This window comes from Rattus norvegicus, chromosome 9 (assembly GCF_036323735.1).
Source record: "Rattus norvegicus strain BN/NHsdMcwi chromosome 9, GRCr8, whole genome shotgun sequence".
NCBI lineage: Eukaryota > Metazoa > Chordata > Mammalia > Rodentia > Muridae > Rattus > Rattus norvegicus.
The window spans coordinates 15,043,707-15,065,401 of record NC_086027.1 but is presented as its reverse complement, the minus strand read 5'-3'; the positions used below and the strand labels follow the sequence as shown (position 1 = coordinate 15,065,401).

The 21,695-nt window shown below is 41.7% G+C and overlaps 1 protein-coding gene across 1 annotated transcript in view; it reads right to left on the bottom strand.

Moving 5' to 3' along the window:
* Positions 1-7,517: 7,517 nt before the first annotated feature.
* The window catches only part of LOC134480522 (uncharacterized), a 62,349-nt gene continuing 48,171 nt past the window's right edge, over positions 7,518-21,695 (bottom strand). Inside the window, exons 4-5 of the mRNA XM_063268041.1 lie at positions 12,780-12,963; positions 7,518-8,665 (exon numbers count right to left, since the gene is read on the bottom strand). Of these exons, the coding sequence (XP_063124111.1) occupies positions 8,660-8,665; positions 12,780-12,963 (190 nt within the window). The 3' untranslated portion in view covers positions 7,518-8,659. The remainder of the gene's footprint in view (positions 8,666-12,779; positions 12,964-21,695) is intronic.

Genomic DNA, 21,695 nt, shown 5'->3' with positions numbered 1-21,695 from the left:
AAGACTACCAGTAAGCCAAGACATATTCCTCTTTCATTTCTCAAGGAGCCAGGGGTAGACCCACATGTATGATTTCTTTGCCTGCAGGGTTTTTTTTCCAAGTGCTGCCCTGTTTGAGAACTTGGCAAAGGTAAGCACCATCAGAGGAAGGCCAGCATATGAATTCTGTATAACTCTGCTCTGACAGCATGTACCTATCAAGTACTGGAAGCCTTGCTGGAAATATTAATCAACCTCTAGGATCAAAAGGAAACAACCCGAGGGCCATATGGCTGTAAAGCAAGACTGAAACCATAGCCCAGTATGGAAGTTCAGGCTTGGATCTTACATCAAACAGCGATAGCATCCAAAAGAAAAACGAAACTGAAATGGCAAGGTGACTGGTAATGACCTCATGGCAAGGATATCTAAGTCATGTGGAAAGATCCCAGTGCAAAGACACATGTCCACGAAGCTTTCACCAAGAATCCCTATTCTGTGTTCTACAACATTATATATACACACACACAAAGAATACTCATTTATGGTCAGCTATGGGGATTGATTCTCTGGTAATCTGACTTTGAGATTGACATAGATGTATAAAGGTGTTTGACAAGTGCTCTTGCGGACCATGGCTGTGACAAAGAGGAGAGAAAAGGATGGGGCAGAGAACACTCTGGCTCTAATGCAGTCAGAAGGGTATGCAGGCAGCCCTGTGTGGGGCTCAGGAGGTGGCCTGACCCTGAAGTCTTAGCCTGCACTGGAACAAGCAGGAGGCCCGGCCTTAAAGTCTCCATTGGCTAAGGACGAGGTTCCTGGTCAGAACCCAGTTACCACATTGTAACCACATAGCCATCCCTTCTCCATTATCATTCTTCCTGAATTTCCAAGTCCTATCATGAGGATATTTGGGGCTCCACTCTGATCTTTTACTCATAGCAAACATAAAAATCAGGTGGATGGGCAGGGAGTGCAATTGCCTAAAGTTAGGCTAAACCTCAATTTTAATGTGTCCATAAGTTGAGGAGGGAGTCCATTGGCATTGTCATCTGTGGCTTCTGTGTCCTTATCCCCGGTGAGCTGACTCTGTGATACGATGCCACCTCACCTCACAGATGTCAGGGTGAAAATCATGTATGACTTTTCTGGGAAGAACTCTGCCTTTTCCTACCATCTGGAGTTATACAACATCTCTATGCACAGCTCAGAAGAGAGGGGTGGAGATTGTGGAGGCCTTAGAAGTTGAGGATCTTTTCTGATTAAGACACATATTTTTTCCTATGTAATTTTCCCCTTGGTCTTTCCCTAATGATGGTTGACTTCATTCCTGGCCTGAAGTAAACTGGATTCCAAGGTTTTGGATTAGGGAAGTCCCTATTTTTGAGATGACAGGCCCAGCAAGGGATCCCACTGCATACAGGTTCCTATTCCCAAGGAAGTTGTTGCTGCAGAATCATAGCATGGGGGCAGCAGCACAGGATATCTCCCAGCTTTCTCTCCTACACCTGCTGCAACTGTAATAAGGCTGTTTGTTTGTTTGTTTGTTTGCTTTTTATTGGAAATACCTAAAAGCTGGTCAGAGTTAATACATGCCTTTAATACCAGCACCCACAAGGTATTTTTGTTTTTGCTTTTGTTTTTGTTTTATTTCATTTCATAATTTCTGTAATTGTTGTTAGGATTCTTATTGTTTTCTTTGGTAATTCCCTCTAGCTATTCACTCTGTACCTAGAATGTGAAGCCCATGCTCTGCATGGTCTTGTTATTCATGTTAAGGATTTTATTCTTACCACCGATGCCACAGATGAATACAATATTTTCTTTCAAATCAGGGAAACAGGCATAAAGAGGAGAGCTATGTAGTTTGGTCTCAGGTAAGCAGGCAATCAGGAGTGTAGGATGGCTTCCCAATGTTTTGGATTAGGTAAGCATCTGTTATTGAGATGAAAGGCCTCTGCTGAAACCTTCAGTTGAGTAACAGAGAGCCTGTAAAGACTGAAAGAGTGGTTGCACCTTGAAGGTGAAGGCTGGCCCTTCAGTGCCTCTGCAGCCTGAGGCAGAGTAATTTTGGGAACACAAGAGCACTTGGCCAGAGATCATAGGGGACTGCATTTTGCTTGAGCCCTGAGACCTGGATGAGAGGAGGCCTCCACAGTCCTGATAAAGGGAAGCAGAGTCACATAGATGCGAGGGAACAATGGATCTGTGATCTGCATGTTATCCACTTCATTTATCTTTGCTGTGTACATAGTATATGTAAACGACAAGGGCATCCTACTTTATCACATCTAGTCTCTCTAGATGTTAAAGCATGTGCAAGTGTAAACACAGTAGAGTTAGTTCAGCAATACATTGTGTCCCATTTCGTTAAAGACCTTTATTTTATTTCTATTTATATATTTTTTCTTTTTCACTTTACGTTCTGCTCACTGACTACTGATACTTAATTACTCTCTCCCACAATCCTTCCCCAATTCTCCTGGCACAGTCTTCTCTGAGTGTATGAGGGCCAACTGTCTCAGTACCTCCCTTCTTTAACCAAAGCCTTTCCTGGGGGCATTGGTGAGGATGCTGGTTTTGAATGCCTTGGACTTGGCTTTCTTCATGCTCCAGTTTGCTGGCTTTGAGAAGTTTGTGAAGAACTGTCTGTGAACTTGGTACTTCATCCAGATGGTACACAAGAGGCAGTGGTTTTGTTAATATTTTTGAGAGTATATTTCAATCAAACCTCTCCTACTAATATCCTAACAATGACAAAGGTAATGGGAGGCTACACATCTATTTCATTAGTTTTCAGTTCTTCTCAGAGCAGCAGTGTAGAAGCCCACAAAGCTGGCAAAGTGAAGTGAGGTCACGCAGGGGTCTTAAGAGCACAGTCCTACTTTCTTAGAGTAACTCCTAGGGACTTACCATATCCATACACCCGTAGCTCCATATGCACTGGACCCCAGTGAAGTGCTCAACATTCATTGCTTTTGTCACTCAGTTTGCCACAAATGTTAGAAATCTGAAAAGTTCAGCAAATTTGAAGGTGTGAATAACTCCCAGTGACTGGAGTAAGCTCAAACAGTCTGTGACAACAAAGAAGTGATTAAGTATCCAAGAGAGAAGACGCTCACCAGGATCGTAGTCCTATTCCAGTAAGAAAATTTAATAATAAGGCTTCAGGTGAAAAGATAAATTAGGAGGTCTAGGCCAAATATTTTATCCTCTGCCCTCAGGGTTGCAGCCATTCTGTCAGCCTTTCCTGGCCTCTCACAGGATCAGAGTTCTCACCTGGAAGCAGGAATATCTGGAAGGCACATAATACATATCCACAGACGACTCTTTGGGTACAAACTGACAGGCAACTTCAAGGCTTAAAGTTATTCTCTCTCTCTCTCTCTCTCTCTCTCTCTCTCTCTCTCTCTCTCTCTCTCTCTCAGCTTGAGGCTGCACACACTCTGCATTCTTTTGTGCACTCTGCCTTATTTATTGCAGTTTTCTTTTCTCAAACTCCCACAATCATGCACACATCTGTTCATTACCCTTTCATTCTCACACACACTCTTAATACACACCTCATACATATCTCACACACACCACATGCACTCTCCTGTCACGCACACACAGTCTTCATACACACCTCATACATATTTCACACAAAGCACATGCACTCTCCTGTCACGCACACACACAATCTTCATACACACCTCACATTATCTCCTCACTCATTTTCAAATTCTCCTCTTATGCTCTCTCCCTGGCTCTCATATTTGTTCTTAAATTGCTCTGTGATTTACTCTCTCATTCACTCCCTCATGTACTCTCTCATTTACTCTTCACATGTTCTGTAGTTATTAATAATCCAAAAGCGGGTAGAAAAAAGAGCTTTTATAATCATTGCCAAATCAAATGCAAAGAATGACTACATCCCACCAAGAACTAAGAATTACAACTGTTCCCCAAAGTTTCAGGCTTGCCCTATACCCAGGCCTGTGGCCAATATAATAATAATAATTGTAAACTTATCATTATTTAAACTTTAATTCTTTACTTTTATACTTCAGAGTCCAAAGCTCCGAGATCAGCTAATTGCATTTTCCTGTGACACTCTAATGATAAATGACATAGGCAAAACTGCCAGGCAGTGGCCAGAAAGAATCAAGGTAACCCTTAGCACACTAATTCCACTAGCGTTCTGTTCCTTGCACACAATGACTCTCATAAGGGTTCCAGTAGTTAGACTTAGTTTACTAGTATATTATTTTATATATTCTATACTTCCTTAACCAGTCTATAATATTATGTAAAACTTACTTCCTAACTTCAATAACTTTTTCCTTTCTTAGGGTCCCAATGTTGGCTCTAATTCATTTTCTCTTATTTTCTTCAAGCTGTCTTTGCAAGTCAAACCCTAATCTACAACTACAATTCTGCAGTTATTACATTTTTTCCAAGATGAGAACACACAGTATCCACCTGGGCCACTTGGGCTGTGCTGTGCCCCTATGCATCAATTTCCAATTGTCTAAGAATCATAACATCAAGCAACATCTAGTTTCACAGAATTCACCAGAGCAGAAGGAGAAAGAAGTAGGAAAGTCAGATATAATACAATAATTGTGCACACCAAGGCCAACTGATAGGCAGTCACACACAAATGAAATCTATACAGCCGTTGTCCAGGGGTAAGGTTTTGAGAAATGGAAACAACCAGTTTTTACAAAAAGCTACTGCGGGCTACTGCGATGTCTCCATTGTATGTTGTCCCCAGCATTAGCCAGAACTCAGACAACAAAGGGAGGTTAAAAGGATTCAGATTGGAAAGGAAGAAGTCAAAATATCACTGTTGCAGAGGATAGGGTAGTATACATGGGACACCCCAAAAGTTACAACAGAGAACTCCTAAGCCTGATAAACAACTTCAGCAAAGTGGCTGGGTATAAAATTAACTCAAACAAGTCAGTAGCCTTCCTCTACACAAAAGATAAACAAGCTGAGAAAGAAATTAGGGAAATGACACCTTTCATAATAGTCCCAAATCATATAAAAATACCTCAGTGTGACTTTTATCAAACCAGTGAAAGATCTGTGTGACAAGAACTTCATGATCTGAAGAAAGAAATTGAAGAAGATCTCAGAAAATGCAAAGATCTCCCATGTTCATGGCTTGGCAGCATGAAGATAGTAAAAATGGCCATTTTCCCAAAGTGACCTATAGTTGCAATGCACTGTCCATCAAAATTCGATTGCAATTCTTCATAGGGTTAGACAGAACAATTTGCAAATTCATTTGGAATAACAAGTAACGCAGGATAGCTAAAACAATCCTCAACAATAAAAGGACTTCCCTGGGAATCACCATCCCTGAACTCAAGCAGTTTACAGAGCATTAGTGATAAAACTGTATGGTATCGGTACAGAGACAGGAAGATAGACCAGTGGAATAGAACTGCAGACCCAGAAATGAACGAGCACACCTATGGTCCCTTGATTTTTGACAAAGGATACAAAAGCATCCAGTGGAAAAAGGATAGCATTTTTAGCAAAGGGTGCTGGTTCAAATGGAGGTCAGCATATGGAGGAGTACAAATCATCCTCTTCTTATTGTCCTGTGTAAAGCTTAAGTCCAGGTGGATCAAGGACCTCTACATCAAACCAGATCACTCAAACTAATAGAAGCAAAAGCGGGGAAGAATCTTGAACACAAGGACACTGGAAAAAATTTCCTGAACAAAACATGAATGGCTTATGCTCTATGATCAAGAATAGACAAATGGGACCTCATAAAGCTACAAAGCTTCTGTAAGGCAAAGGACACTGTGGTTAGGACAAACCAGCAACCAACAGATTGGGAAAAGACTTTTACTAATCCTACAACTGATAGAGGGCTAATATCCAAAATATACAAGAACTCATGAAGTTGGACTGCAGGGAGACTAATAACCCTATTAAAAATTGCAGTTCAGAGCTAAACAAAGAATTCATAGCTGAGGAATATGGAGTGGCTGAGAAGCACCAAAAGAAATGTTCAACATCTTTAGTTGTGTGGGAAATACAAATCAAAACAACCCTGAGATTCCACCTCACACCACTCTGAATGGCTAAGATCAAACACTCAGGCTATAGAAGACCCTTGCACGGATGTGAGAAAGAGGAACAATCCTCCATTGTTGGTGAGATTGCAGACTGGTACAACCATTCTGGATATCAGTCTAGAGGTTCCTCAGAAAATTAGACATTGCACTAGCGGAGGACCCAGCTATACCTCTCTTGCACATATACCCAAAAGATGCTCCAACATACAACAGGGCACATGCTCCACCATGTTCATAGCCGCCTTATTTATAATAGTCAGAAAATGAAATATCCCAGATGCCCTTCAACAGAGGAATGGAAACAGAAAGTGTGGTACATCTACACAATGGACTACTACAGATATATCAAAAACAATGACTTCATGAAATTCATAGGCAAAGAGAATGAACTAAAACATATCATCCTGAATTAGTTAACCCAATCACAGAAGCACACACATGGTATGCACTCATTGATAAGTAGATATTAGCCCAAATGCTCAAATTCTCCAAGATTCACAGACCAAATGAAACTCGGGAAGGATGACCAAAATGCTGATTCTTCACTCCTTCCTTTAAAGGAGAAGAAGAATCCCTATTGAAGGGATAGGGATGCAAAGTTTAAAACAGAGCCTAGAGGAATGTCCATTCAGAGTCTACCCCACATGTGGCCTATACATATACAGCCTTCAAACTAGATAAGGTGGATGAAGCTAAGAAGTGCAGGCTGATAGGAACTGGATATAGATGTCTCCTGAGAGGCACAGCCAGATCATGTCAAATACAGCGGTGAATGCTAGCAGCAAACCATTGAACTGAGAACTGGACCTCAGTTGGAGGAATTACAGAAAGACTGAAAGAGCTGAAGGGACTTGCAACCCCATAAGAACAACCATGGCTGCCAAGCAGAGTTCCCAGAGACTAAACCAGTACCCAACCACGATACAGGGACTGTGCCATGGCTCCATCTGCATGTGTATCAGAGGATGGTCTTCTTGGGCACAAATGGAATGAGCAGCCCTTGGTCCTGCTTAGGCTGGGAAAGTGGATGGCTGGTGAAGGGAATACTTTTATAGCAGAGGTGGAGGGCAATGGTATTCGGACTTATTTCTGGAAAACAAGGAAGGAATAACATTTGAATTCGAAATGAAAAATATCCAACTAAAAATCAACAACAACAAAATGGTATTTTGAGCTTTGAATCAAAAAAAGCCACAGTCAGGAAACAGAGAATTGTATGCCTCTGGTTTTCTTCAAATATGCTTGGGGCCCAGGTAGGTTCTGGGCCTAGGCTGAACCAAGCAGGTTCCTGCCACTGACTGCTCCTCTATTCCTGTTTCCAGAGGCACCATGCAGATTAATATTGGGCCAGAGATGTGGGAAGAGCTGGTCAGAAGTGGCTTTCTTTCCTGTGGTCTCAGGATTATCTGCATTCCAGGGTGTTCAGCATTTTCTGACCCAGGATTTGGGTGCAGGGTTCCCAATGGCTTTAAACTCCCTTATACCATGTTTATATGTCCTGGGAGGTACTACCGAAAAATTAATGTTTATCCTATTAATTTGGTCAAAACTCTCATCGACAGTGTATAATTTAGAGGTAACTATATATTTGACAGCAAGCATACACAGTGGGTAATGTATGCATGATGAAGTTGAAATTCAGAGTTGGAAACACAGTGCACACTGACTGTATAAATGCCTGTGAATCTCAGTCTGACTGGGAAGTGATTTGATGCCCAGTCCCCATGAGAAAGCAGAGATCCATCCCTCCCTGATAGCTGTGGGACTTCAGATGTTAACACTAATGATCAATAAAGAAGGTTCTTAAGAGTGAAGAGTTTGAGATTACCCCTTTATTCACCAGAATACATCCAATTTACTGGATAGTAACCAGATGCAGGTAGTCAATATATACAGTCTATATCCTTATCAAAATAGAAAAGCAAATGAATAAAACAACAACAGATAAATAACAAATCTTCAAATGAATAGAAGGAAAACCAAATAACCAAAACAATTAAAAATTAACCAAACTTTAAATAGAGGAATTGCACTAAGCATTTTTTGCTGCTCCTTTTGCAGAATAGACTTATAGACTGTGGCTTGCCTTGGAGATATAGTAGACAAGCAGTTAGTGATGGTAATAATCTTTTCAAGAGGAGTGGAAGTAGGTCTGTTTTGTTGTAGTGGGGTATTAAGGAAAAAGCCTACCAATACTGAGTATAAATGATATTACAGACTTTGTCACAAAGTCTTTCCAATATTGTGAACTGATCTCCATGAAACTCTTCTGGGTGACCCATCAGGACAAGTACAAATTTACACGTGCACGGTCTTTCTGGATGACCAGCAGCTCTTGATTGATGTGCAGCAGCACTTCTCTGAGTCCCTCAAAAAGTGCACACTTGCTGGAGAGAGGCAAGGTGAAAATACAGCGTATTCAATCCAAAGAAATCAAACTAAAGGAGGAAAATGCAGTCAACAATTGCTATGGACATTACAGATGAGATGTTATAGTGGTGTATTGCTGTGCAAACTTAGTTCTCCTCCTGTAGTTCTTCTCTCCAAGGGAGATCTTGTCCTGGACTGTGTCATGTTCGAGTTTCTGCTGGAGAATTTCAGACCTAGCAGAGCAAGGGAATAAAGATTTAGTGAGTGGTTGTCAATTCAGCTCTCCCTCTTACATCAGCTCTATTCAGTTGGATAATCCACCATGACCTGTCAGCTGAGGTCAGTCCCTGCATCCCCAAGTGTCCTAGAGTACCTGCGCTTGGATTTATATCTCACCTTTCAAACTGCTAGAATTTGAACTGTGGACTATGCACTGTACTGGGATTAAGAGAAAAATGAGCATTTTTCCCACTGGTCCAGGTATATGACATTGAATAATAACATTGTAGCTATGTCTGAATCTGAGTTCAAGAGAGGTATGAGCAACGTAGAATACCATGTGGATTCCTTCTGGAGAACATGCCCAGAATTGAGGTGAAATTTCTGATTATGTCAGCACTGAAGGAACCCGTCTAGTTTCCATTTGTAACCACTGAATTTGCAAATACACAGAGAAGCCATCTCACTTCAAATTCATGCTCACCGCACAGATCTTGTAATCACTGAGAATGTGCTCCATGCAAATCTTCCCAGCGTACACATGGACATTCAAGGTGATTGTGATGTAGAAACAGAACAGCACCCCTGTAAGTCTATGGCTAGTGTAAGGCAGTTTGTGAGAGGACAGAAGAGAAAATGTCCTCAGATCTTTCCGGAGAGATCACAGGAAGAAAGGAGTAGAACATAGCAAGAAATACAGAGGATCATATATATATTGTTTCATGGGCAAAATTCACATGAACTGTACCAGAACAATACTCTGAGTAGCTCTTTAACTGCCTGAGGCTGAAATCCATGTGGGGTGGTCATCCACCCAAAAAGGATATTTATATAGGGAAGGATATTCAAATGGCCTCTTCCAGCCTATGTTCCTACCTGAACATTAATGCTTAATGTAAAGATTCCCCAGGATTCGCTGGAGGCATAAAAACAAATGTTGAGTGGGATATGTACATAGTGGCCAGAGCCTATAGACAGCTCAGTCAGTGATGTGCTGTCCTCCCATAAACCGTCATAGACTCAGGGTTCTTTCCCCATTAACAGTCTGGCTTAGCAAGTCCCAAAGGCTGTGTAGAGCTGTCTTGTTGCTCAGCAAAGGATCATATGTTGGTGGTGGACTAGACTCTTGTTCTTGTTCACTCTTTCAGACTTTCCCCAAAGTGTGCAACTTCTTCTAATCGGAGCTGTCTTTACCATAGCCTGAGTGACTTCATGCCCAAAGCTAGAATCATAGGAAATCTCCATAACCAGGATCCAAATCAACAATTTTTCTCCCCGTAATGTGATTGTTCCACAGATAATTTGAATAAGTAAGTAAAAGCTTGCATGGATTATCTCACACTGAATCAGAATCTATGGAAGGGCTCCATCGTATGGTACACTTTTACTCCTTGGATAGTGGACGTCTGGATAGATTCTCCTTCAAGGTTACTCTGGGACCACTACGACACTGATGCTCCCTAGTTGCAATGGCAATACCTACTCCTTGTTGTGGAATCACTGGGTTAACTAAAACTTCTGTTCCACTTTCTGAACATGGCTTCTCATAGGGCTACCTGTTCTTACACTGTCAGACCCATTTGAAGCTCATCATTTCTCCTAACCCATTGAGGATGAAATTAACTGAGAGAAAATGATGTTGATCGACAGCACTTGCAGAATGCTACACAGATAACATAGAGGAGCGCTTTGGATTATCTGTGCACCTAAAGGGGTTCCTGAAACTGCCCTGTTCTTGCACCACAGCATAGCTATGGGACTTTTTCTGGATGACGATACAATTCCAAGCAACTCAAATTCTCAATGAATAAAATCCAAGCCAAACTCCCAGGGGAAGTTGTAGTGTGCCAAGGTAGCTCGAAAGAAATGGTAGCAGGCAATGTGGAAAGCAACCTTGGAGAAGACACAGTGAGTGACACAACCTTCCAGTGGGCTTTCAAAATTCACAAAGAACAGAGAAGCAACATAAACTCATGGATTTTATAGAGAAGCCTTGCCCTTACCTCCCAGTACTCCATTCCTTTGATGTGCTCCAAAGGATTTCAATGCAGATCAGTAGTTTTGCCCCTAATCACTTGAAAATCTAACTTTACAGGTGTTTTTCTGTCCTGGTTTTGGGGGCTGCATTTCTAAAGGATTTTATTGTCCTGCTTCTACACCATAACAAAAAGGGACCTGCAAGCCCTAGGCCTGTACCATTTGTTACCCCTGTGAAACAGGACTCTCTTGAACATATTTCCACTCCTCCTTCCAGACTTCACAAGATAATTCTGTTCTGAAATTTTTGGAAACAGAATAAATTAGTAATTTAAGTGTCCTTTTGCTGTACAGAGCTAGATGGAGATGCCAAATGACTGGGCAGCTCTATTTCATGTTTCACGGATGTAAAGTGAATGCTTAGAGTACTTTTCTCATGAAATTTGGAATTGAGGGAAACACACGTTCACTACTGCAAACACACACACACACACACACACATACCCACACACACACACAAACACAGACACACAGATACACACTCGCATGCACAAATGAAAACTTTGCTCTTATGCAGCTCATTTCCTGTTGAGTGATGAATTAGTGGAAACAATGCTGTGTACAAGTCTCTTAGACTCAAGCAGGCTGTGCTGCCCTGCCCTGTACTCATTTCCACTTCAGGAAACCTTTCTATGCAGATACTCGCTGGTCCGACAAGTAAGTTACATGTTCTGCACAGATAGCCTAAACAACACAACATCAAATCCCCAAGAGAGAGATTTCTAGGAAAAGACTCCATCAAGCTCTATGCTGACTCATCATAGGCCCCTCACTAAAGCTACCCTGTTTCCTTCATAGAAGACTTTGGAAGCATCAGAGAAGACAGTAACTCACGGTCAGTTACCAGGAACATTTGATCACATTAGAGTTCCTGTGATATTAAAACAACCTCAATGTCAGTCAGAAAAAGGCTAAATAAATAACATACAGTGAATTTTCTGAAATGCAGCACTGTGTACAATATTGAGAGGGAATCTATCCTGAAAGAATGCAGTGCCCATGATATAGTCAGCAAAGCAATGTCAGCAGAGAGTTGCACTCTAGGATTCCATGCAAGATCATGGTGAAGCCAATAAGACAATCCATAATCTTCCCGGGGGATAACTCTGTTCAGGTAAAGTGAAGAAATCTAATCCTTATTTTTAAAATAGCTGAATGGTTTAAGAATGTGTTGAGACAAATAAGAGAGGGGGCTCCACTTGGAACTGGACGAATGATGCAAAGACTGCTGGCCAGCACAAAACAGGAAGCTTCATGTTTGTTGAGAGACCTAGGCTTAAAGGACTAAGTTAGATAATGACTGGACAAAACTGCATGTCATGAACTGGCCTCCCCACATGCTCCCTAAGATGCAGGTCAGCACAGCAATGCAACTTTCTTGGTGAGAATTGGGGGTACATACGGATAACTTTGTTCTTGAAGTCTCAAGTCTCTCATGCCAACCCTCAGCCTTTGAGAAACCGTTTCCACATCCTTGCTCTTCTAACCAGCTTCAGACTGTAAGGCCCAGTTATGAACTCTGCAGGAGCACTCAAATAAGACAGGACTGACATGCTGATACACAGGCTCTGTAGTTACCCAAGATCTATGAAGCATGAAGTCACCATCTTCATATACAGGGACATGAGGGGAGGAAGAACAAAAGCCACCACAAATGACAATGAGAACCATTTCTTTGGCATTTCTACCAGGCTCTCCTCCTTGAAAACTACTTACTTCCTGAGTCTCACACAATCCCTGTAAAGAAAATGAGCTCCAGGCTTTTGCTTCATCCCTCAAAGCCCTGCTCTAGTCTAAAGAGGGGCTCCCACATAGCACCCTCCATACATAATGGCATGTAGTGCTGTGCTGTGTGATCAACCTATCTCCCTTAATGAAGTGCAGATCTCGAAGAGCAGGAGCATTTGCTTTCCAAACATGCAGTTTCTTGAAAAGGGGCTATCTCCACAGAAAGCCTTGTAAACCATCACATGAATGAACACTTGGATGAGACCTAGGTCAGGACATGGATCAGTCAATGGACAGTTACATTGGTTTGTCTATGTTTATGGTAAGACCTGAGGACAACCTGACCCTGAGCCCTAACCCTACCTGCTGTTGCTTGGCTCTGGGGTCACAGATGTTCATTCCGGCCTCTTCACAGAGCCTCTTTGTCTCCACAGAGGATGCTGGCAGTTCAGTCTGCTCCACCAGCAGTTCTCTCTTCTCATTCAGCAAAATCTGTATATTGTTCTTCAATTGAGCTTGTTCACGCAGGAGCTGGGAGTGCCTGATGCTGAAGCACAAACAAAAAATGGTAAATCCCAGCCAGCTTCTATTTGCCTGTCACTCCTGCAAGTCCAATCATCCCTTCAAGGGTCCTCATCCTCAGAAATCCCCAGAATAGAGCCACACTATACAGGTTAGCACCAATTAGAGGAGGTCAAATCCAGAATCCACATTCCACAAAATCAAAGTACTTCTGAAAATCCTGACACTAAGACGGTTTATATAAATCAAGGAAGAAGAGATGGTCCATAAGGGAGCTCGTATGTCCATGGTATGGTGAAACCATCTTCACGTTGTGGGGAAAGCCCCTCTGAGGGGTAGTTGAAGACCCAATAGCTATAGACTTTTTCCATGTGTTTCTCATGGATCACAGATCTTTAAATCTCCTGTCAGAGTCCTAGAGATTCAGAGTTGATTGCTATTCCCATCATGGTGCAAAACTTTTCTATCTAGAGGAACTTTAACTGGGAAAATAACAATTGGAGGGTCTTCTACACCCCTCACATGTACGACAACTGAGTCCAAGAGCTACAAATCTAAGACCCTTGCCAGGAGGCAGCCTTCTTGTTAAGAGTCAGACACTACAGAACCAGAGCCCTGACTTTTGTTCAAAGTCATACAGGACAGAAGCATTCCCTGCCTAGTGCTGGGTTCTCATCTCTGTCAGCGACTCACCGGTAGGAACTGTTCACTTGTATGAGCTCCTTGTACCTCTCCATGGCATCACTTATTGAGTTGGTCATCATTTCCATAGCCATCATTCTCATCTCATGTTCAGATTGAAGGACTGGCAATTCGACATGCAGCCTGGGTTAGGTCATGGCCAAAGGAACAAATAATGTTTTGAACTCACGATTTCAGAATTAGGTGAAATGTAAATAAAAATATATAATAAAAAATTTCAAATTCAAGGAATGGTGGAAGGGAAGAAAATGGCAAACTCAAAAACCAGACCAAAACACAACAATGAGACTCAACCACAGAAAATATTTCTATGTAAATAAGCAAACATTTGTTTTGTAATAAGGACTCCTTGGAATCCTGAGAGATATGGTTCTGCAAAGACTCACTATATAGGAGGGGGCAGAGCCTGAGAGCTCCCTGTTTGGGAATAACAACTGTCAAGACCACAGTGACCATTTCTAGGTCACAATAAACAATCCCTGGATAGTTAAAAAAATAAAAAAACTAAAGATCAAAGCAGGTGAAACAAATTAGGTGAAATCAGACTGTTCTCTCTATTACTTAAACTCAGTATGTTCCACATACTTGCTCCTTCAAAGTATTTGTACTGGTTAAGTTTATTATCCTGGGCACAGGAAAACAGAGTCACGGTACCAGTTGGCGGGACCTGACCTTCAAGAGCTGGCCAGGTGAGCATGATGGAATTGACTAGTTCAGGAAGAAGATTCCTCCAGTCTGTGCCACAGCTTTGGGCCCAAGAGAGAGCTGTGATGACATTTCTCTTGTTTTGAAAGCAGGTATACTCAATCCTTGGTTTCTATCATTACATGAATTCCCAGAGGGCATAACTAAGTTTGACAGGGAAGAGGATTTATAGCACCTCCTCCCCTCAGGAGAGTTCTGTGTGCCACCAACGTATACAGAAGGAGCAAAGTGCTCTGTTGATCAATGTGGGCTTCCATGTACTCATCACTATCATGACCTGCAAACTGTTGATCAAACAAATCCTGAGACCCAATCAAAGGTCCCAGACGTCCTGATCCAGAGTAAACCACCAACAAATACTGCCACATATATACACACCAACCCATATCCAAACACATTTAGAATGCCAACTACATCCATGGAGGTGCCATAGAATCAGTGTATAATGAACAAATTCAGAGGAAAGAGTGATAACGTGCAGGCATTTCATTCACACACACAGCTGCAGCAAGTGTGACAAGGTCCTTCTAGCTGTTGACAGAACCAATGCTAATCCAAGAGGCTCAGGGTCAAGTACAAAAGTGGTTGACCCTAAACACACAGCACCTAGCTCATCTCACAAGCAAATGCCTGCCAAATCTCCTTAAAATCCAGGATGAGAGGTGAAACTCTCTCGTGCTATGAGTAAATCTTGAGGTAGCAGAGAGAGAGCGCAAGACAGTGAACAGGTTACTGGGCATAATGACTACCTGTGGTCCCACTCATCATAGATATAAAGATCCAGGATTTGATAAAGTTCATCCCTCTCGAATTGACACTTCTGGATTTCAAATTTGAGTTCCTCCAGTTCCTTTAGACACTCCTCTTCCTTAGTGATGACATTTTGGGATGATGCCTTCCTACCAAAACCTGTAGACAGATAAACCCAAGTGAATTTGCATATTTGAACCAATGGGCAGAATAGATCATTCTGAATCCGAAAAGGAGGTGGAGGAAGGGGAAATGGTAGAGACTGGGTGAATCCCTGAAAGAGCAGAAAAGCTTTCTTAAAGGTTGATTCTTAAGCTATGTCCCTCTTCCCAACCTCTAATGCCATACACGTGCCACACTCACTATTACACAACCCCCGGCACTGAAAGTTATAATCTGACTGAGACATAAACATCTGCGACATTGTTATATCAGATGTGGTGCAGATAATCCTGGAGTTCATAATGACTTCATAATGTTTAGCACCATCAAGCTCTAACCAAGTGTGGTCCAGCCCAAAGTGTCTGAGAACTCAATTCATGACTAGGGGTGCATCCTTCCTTGTTCTCGCCATCAAGACTTATGTAACCTACAGTAATCTAGAGGATGAAGTGCTTCAACTCCCAACCATGGATGGTCACATTGTTAATCTCACAGTGCCTCCTCCTGCCAATCATTGACACTCATAGTTAAAAAGCTTCAAGAAAAGACACTGAAGTCTTACAACTTTATGGCTTTCTCTCAAATTAAAGATCAGTAACTCCTGACTCTTGGTTTGCCTTTGAAAAATCCCAAGGCTCCTGCTTGTAAGGCCTAGTCTTAGAAGGCACATCTCAAACCTACCTCCTTGAGGATGTTCCCCAACTCTGCCCACGACTCACCAAGCCTTCCCAAGAATGATTTCCTCCTTCCTGTTTCACTAGAGAGGGGGTCAGCTTCCCTCTGACCTGGTGCGGTCTCTCCTTGATCAACACTTTCCTTCCGAATTAGCCTGAGCAGCTGGCGAAACATGCCTGCTTGTGAACCCAAAGGGAACTGAAGTAATATCCCAAAGGCAGTTGGTGTCACCACAACACTGGTGACATCACAGAAGATTCTAGGGAGCTCTTAGATACAATAGAGTGTCCAGTGAACGGCTTACTGGTGATGTCACTGGAAAATTCTATGGCCTACCTACTAACCAGCTCCTCCCACACTGATGAATTTCTGTGGGGACCCTTTCCTCCAGTCTCCCATGAGTCACTGGGAATACCATTTGGCAACCTCTATTTCAAAGCTAGATATGTCTTCCTGCTTCATTAGAAGTCAACAATGCTTTTGCTGCGGAGGGTTTCTTACAACCCTGAATTGGAGAACAGATTTTTCTTAGCACCCAAATCTCTAGGGACCAAGGAGGAGGGAGATTTTTCTTAAAAGTAAATCTACTACTGGAGACAATGCATGTGACATGTATTTCGATTTCTAAGCTTTTCCCTTTTTCTGGAGGCCAATATATTTCTTCTATACCTCTGAGTGTATAAAACCTGGAAATATTTGCTTACTGTGCAGTCCTTGAAAGCCGACATTGTTTCCATTTACATATCCATGTATTTCACAAAATCAATGGTCTATAATCCTATTTTTTTGCAATAATAACTCCTTTTACTTGGGAACAGAGGGATCAACAACAGGGCATATATAAAATAATAAATTTCTGTCTGTTTTATATATTACGTAGGACATCCTCCCTTTCTCAAATATAACAAGACAATTAAATTGGACATCAGTGAGCAAATGTCAACCTGGACCTTGTGTTACTACATTGTAACTATATAGCCATCACTTCTCCAATATCCTTCTCTGTGAATAGACAAGTCTAGGCATGAGAATATTGGGGACTACAACATGATCTTTTACTTGTAGCAAACATAAGAATCAGGAGGACCGGAAGGGAGTAGAATGGCCTGAGTTCAGGTTGAACCTCAATTTTAATGGGTCCATACGTTCAGGAGGGAGTCTATTTGGCATTGTGATATATGGATTCTGTCTTCTTATCATAGGTGTTATAATAATTCAACATGAATGTGTGCTATAATGCCAGCCCACCTCAGAGATGTAAGAGTGAAAATCATGTCTGACATTTCTGGGAAGAACTCTGCCTTTTACTACCATCTGGAGTTATACAACATCACTATACAAAGCTCAGAAGAGAGGGGTGCAGATGTGCGTGCCTTAGAAATTGAGGATCTTTTCTTCTGATTAGGGCACTTGTTTTTCCTATGTAATTTTCCCTTGCTCTTTTACTACTGATGGCTGACTTCTTTCCTGGCCTGAGGTAAACTGGAGTCCAAACTTTTGGATTACCGAAGCTTCTATTTTTGAGATGACAGTCCCACCAAGGGTCCTACTGCATACAGAAGGTATGAATAAGTCTCAGGGCCTGGAGTAAGTTAAAAAGGTCTGTGACAACAAAGAACTGATTAAGAAAACAAGAGCCCAGCTGCTCATCAAGATCAAGGTTGTATGATAGTAAGAAAATGTGAATAGGGCATCAGGTGAAAAGATAAATTAATTAGGAGGTCATAGGCCTAGAAGAGGTAGCCTTTGCTCTCAGTGGAGCTGCCATTCTTTCTGCCATTCCTCACCCTCTGCCACAGAACCAGAGACTTCCCCAAACAACTGGTTGGCCTTGCCAAAGACCTGGCAGGGCTTCTCCCTGTAGAATAGGACACATAGAGTCCTTGAGGACTCACCAAGAGGTCTCCTCCACAGAGGTTCCTTGTTGTCAAAGGGAAATGTTCCTGCAGAATCCTGCCATGGCAGCAGGAATTTCAACCTGGCTGCTCTTGGTCCAGCTCACTGGGTGCAGGCATGAGGCCCAGGGGTATCTGGGGAAAGAAGCAGCAGGCACTACCTCACAGCTCTCTCTTTCTTGGATGCAAGTGCTAGGACTGTGATGTGATTTTTGTTTCTTTATGTGTTTTATCAGAAATACCTACAAAGCTGATTAAAGTTGCAACATGCCTTCATACCCAGATTGCAGAATGTTTTTACATCGTTGTTGTTCCTGTTTTATGTTTGGATTTTGTTCTTTAATCCCCTCAGGAAATTTCCCTGTGCTTAGAATGTTAAGCACATGCTCGGGAGGGATCGATTATTCAAGTTCGGCAAAGCTTTTGTTCTCACCATCACTCCACAGATGATGCCATTACTTAATTTGAAATAAGAAAACAGTTATAGAGAAGTAAATTAACCTGCAAGCTATCAAAGAAGAAACACATCATGATTGTGGAATGGTACCCCAGTATTTTGTATTTCCTAAGTTATTTTTATTTTAAACTTTTTTATTGGATTTTTTGGGTACATTTCATCGTTTTTAAATCCTTAAAGGTATCTTTTATTCCTCTCCTCCCATTTACAAGGTGGAATTTCACCTGTGATTGTTAGTCCAGATGGTTTGGTCAATGGCTTAGATATCACCTTGGCCTAGTTTCCTTGGCATAAGCTGAGTTAGAAGCCGGCTCAAAGATTCAGGACCAACAAATAATGAATTCCACTACATCTGGATACCTAGCCTCACAGCCAGGAAGGGACTGTATTTCCATTCACTATTTAAAAAAAAGATGCAGTTCATTAACATATAAAAACTTTCTCAAGTGTATTAAAGTATTTACCATCGTCATACAGTTTTTCAAATACCTGGCATTCATCTTTTTCCAAAACCTAAAATATCTTTCTTATTCACATTTTTTTGATTATTTTTGTTATTAGTATCATTTTTTAAAATTTCAGTTTTTTTCATAGATATATATGTTTTATTCAAACGTTATTCCCTTTCCCAGCTTTTGGTCCATAACCCCCCTGCCATGCCCTCTCCCATATGTATGGTCCCCCAATCCATGCCACTTAGAAACCCCTTCCCGGACATTTCCCTGCACTCAGGGTCCAACCTTGTTAAGAACAAGGGCTTCCCCTTCCACAGGTGCCCCAACAAGGATATTCTCTCCTATATATGCAGTTGGACCCCTGGGTCAGTCCACGTATAGTCTTTTGCTAGTGGTTTATTTGGTTGGCATTGCTGTTCTTATGGGGTTGCAAGCCCTTCAGCTCTTTGAATCCTTCCTCTAATTCCCATAAAGGGTTTCCTGTTCTCAGTTCAGTAGTTTACTGCCAGCACTGACCTCTTTATTTGACATGCTCTGGATGTGTCTCTCAGGGGAGATGTATATCCGGTCCCTTTCAGTAAGCACTTTTTAGCTTCATCAATCTTACCTAGTTTTGCTGGATGTATATATATGGGCCACATGTGGGGCAGATTCTGAATGGCTGTTCCTTCGGTCTCTGCCTTAGTTTTGGCCTCCATATCCCCTCCTATGGATATTTTTGTTCCCCCTTTTAAGAAGGAGTGGGAACATCTGCACTTTGGTCATCCTTCTTCTTGAGTTTCCTGAGATCTGTGGATTGCATCTTGGGTAATTTGAGGTTTTGGTCAATATCCACTTATCAATGAGTGCATACTGTCAATGAGGGGTGCTGAGTACCTGGAAGAGAATGGGGGACAAGAGACGTGAAGAAGGACGCCAAGACAAGAGTCTGATCAAGGTGACAATTTTATTTTTCCCCAAGGCTGAATTTGTACCATAAAATGGGTAACAGAGAGAGGAGAGAAGTAAGAAACATTTACCCACGCCAAGGACACAATATTCATGTGGTCAGGGAATCGGCTGATGTTGACAGGTTGTCAGAAAGGTCACAGGTTTGTCATATCTATTAGTCAGCAGGATGTTGGTTTTTCAGAAAGGTTACAGGTCATCACATTGGGTATCTTAACGTCACACGTTATCATATGATTATTCATCTTGACCACCATATTTGTATTAGTCTTCTGCAGCTGGCTGGGGATTTTCCATGAACCCCGTCATACTTAATTCTAACCATAATAATAACATCAATAATGGAGGGCTTCAAGGCCATCGCTCCCAAGAGCATACCAAGTGTGTTTTTCTGTGATTGGATTACCTCACTGTGGATGATATTTTCTAGTTCTTTCCATTTGCCTATGAATTGAACGTAGCATTGTTTTTGATAGCTGAGTGGTACTCCATTGTGTAGATGTACCACATTTTTTGAATCCATTCCTCTGTTGAAGGGCATCTGGGTTCATTCCAGCTTCTGGCTATTATGAATAAGCCTGCTATGAACTTAGTGCAGCATGTGTGTTGTTGTATGAGGGAGTATCTTTTGGGTATATGCCCAGGACAGGTATAGCTGTGTGCTCAGGTAGTGCAATGTCCAATTTTCTGAGGAACCTTCAGACTGATTTCTAGAGTGCTTGTACCAGTTTGCCATCCCAGCAACAATGGACGAGTGTTCCTCTTTCTCCACATCCTCACCAGCATTTGTTGTCACCTGAGTTTTTGATCTTAGACATCCTGACTGGTGTGAGGTGGATTCTTAGGGTTGTTTTGATTTGCATTTCCCTGATGACTAAGGATGTTGAGCATTTCTTTAGGTGCTTTTCAGCTGTTCGATATTCCTCAGCTGAGAATGTTTTCTTTACCTCTGAACCCCATTTATTAACAGGGATGTTTGGCTCTCTGTACTCTAACTTCTTGTGTTTTGTGTACACTTTGGATATTACCCTCCATCAGATGCAGGATTGGTAAAGATTCTTTCCCAATCTGTTTGTTGCCTTTTTGTCCTAATGACACTGTCCTTTGCCTTACAGAAGCTTTTCAGTTTTATGCGGTCCCCCCATTTGTCAATTTTTGATCTTAAAGCATAAGCCATTGGTATTTTGTTCAGGAAATTTTCCTTAGTGCTCATGTCTTCAAGACTCTTTCCTACTTTTTTTTTCTATTAATTTTAGTGTTCTGGTTTGATGTGGAGGCCCTTGATCCCCTTGGACTTAAGCTTTGTCCAGGGCAATAAGAATGGGTCAACTTGCATTCTTCTACATGCTGACCTCCAGTTGATCCCGCACCATTTGTTAAAAATGCTATGTTTCTACCATTGGATGTTTTAACTCCTTTGTCAAAGATCAAATGACCATAGGTGTGTGGGTTCATTTCTGTGTCTTCAATTATGTTCCACTGATCTGCCGGTCTGTATGCAAATACCATACAAACTATTGCTCTGTAATACTGCTTGAGGTCAGAGATGGTGATTCCCCCAGAAGTTCTTTTATTGTTGAGTATAGTTTTTGCTATCCTGAGTTTTATGTTATACCAAATGAGGGCAAATTGCCCTTTCTACCTTTAAAAAGAATAGAGTAGGAATACTGATGCTGATGGCATTGAATCTGTAGATTCCTTTTGGCAAAAAGGCCATTTTTTTTTACCATATTCATCCTGCCAATCTATGAGCATGAGAGATCTTTCCATCTTCTGAGATCTTCTTCAGTTTCTTCAGAGAGTTGAAGTTCGTGTCGTACAGATTTTTTTACTGGCTTGGTTCAAGTAACAGCAAGTTATATTATAGTATTTGGGAGTATTGTGAAGGGTGTCATTTCCTTAATTTCTTTCTCAGCCTTTTTACCCTTTGAGTAGAGGAAGACTACTGAATTGTTTGAGTTAGTTTTATGCTTGGACAGTTTGCTGAAGTTGTTGATCAGGTTAAGTA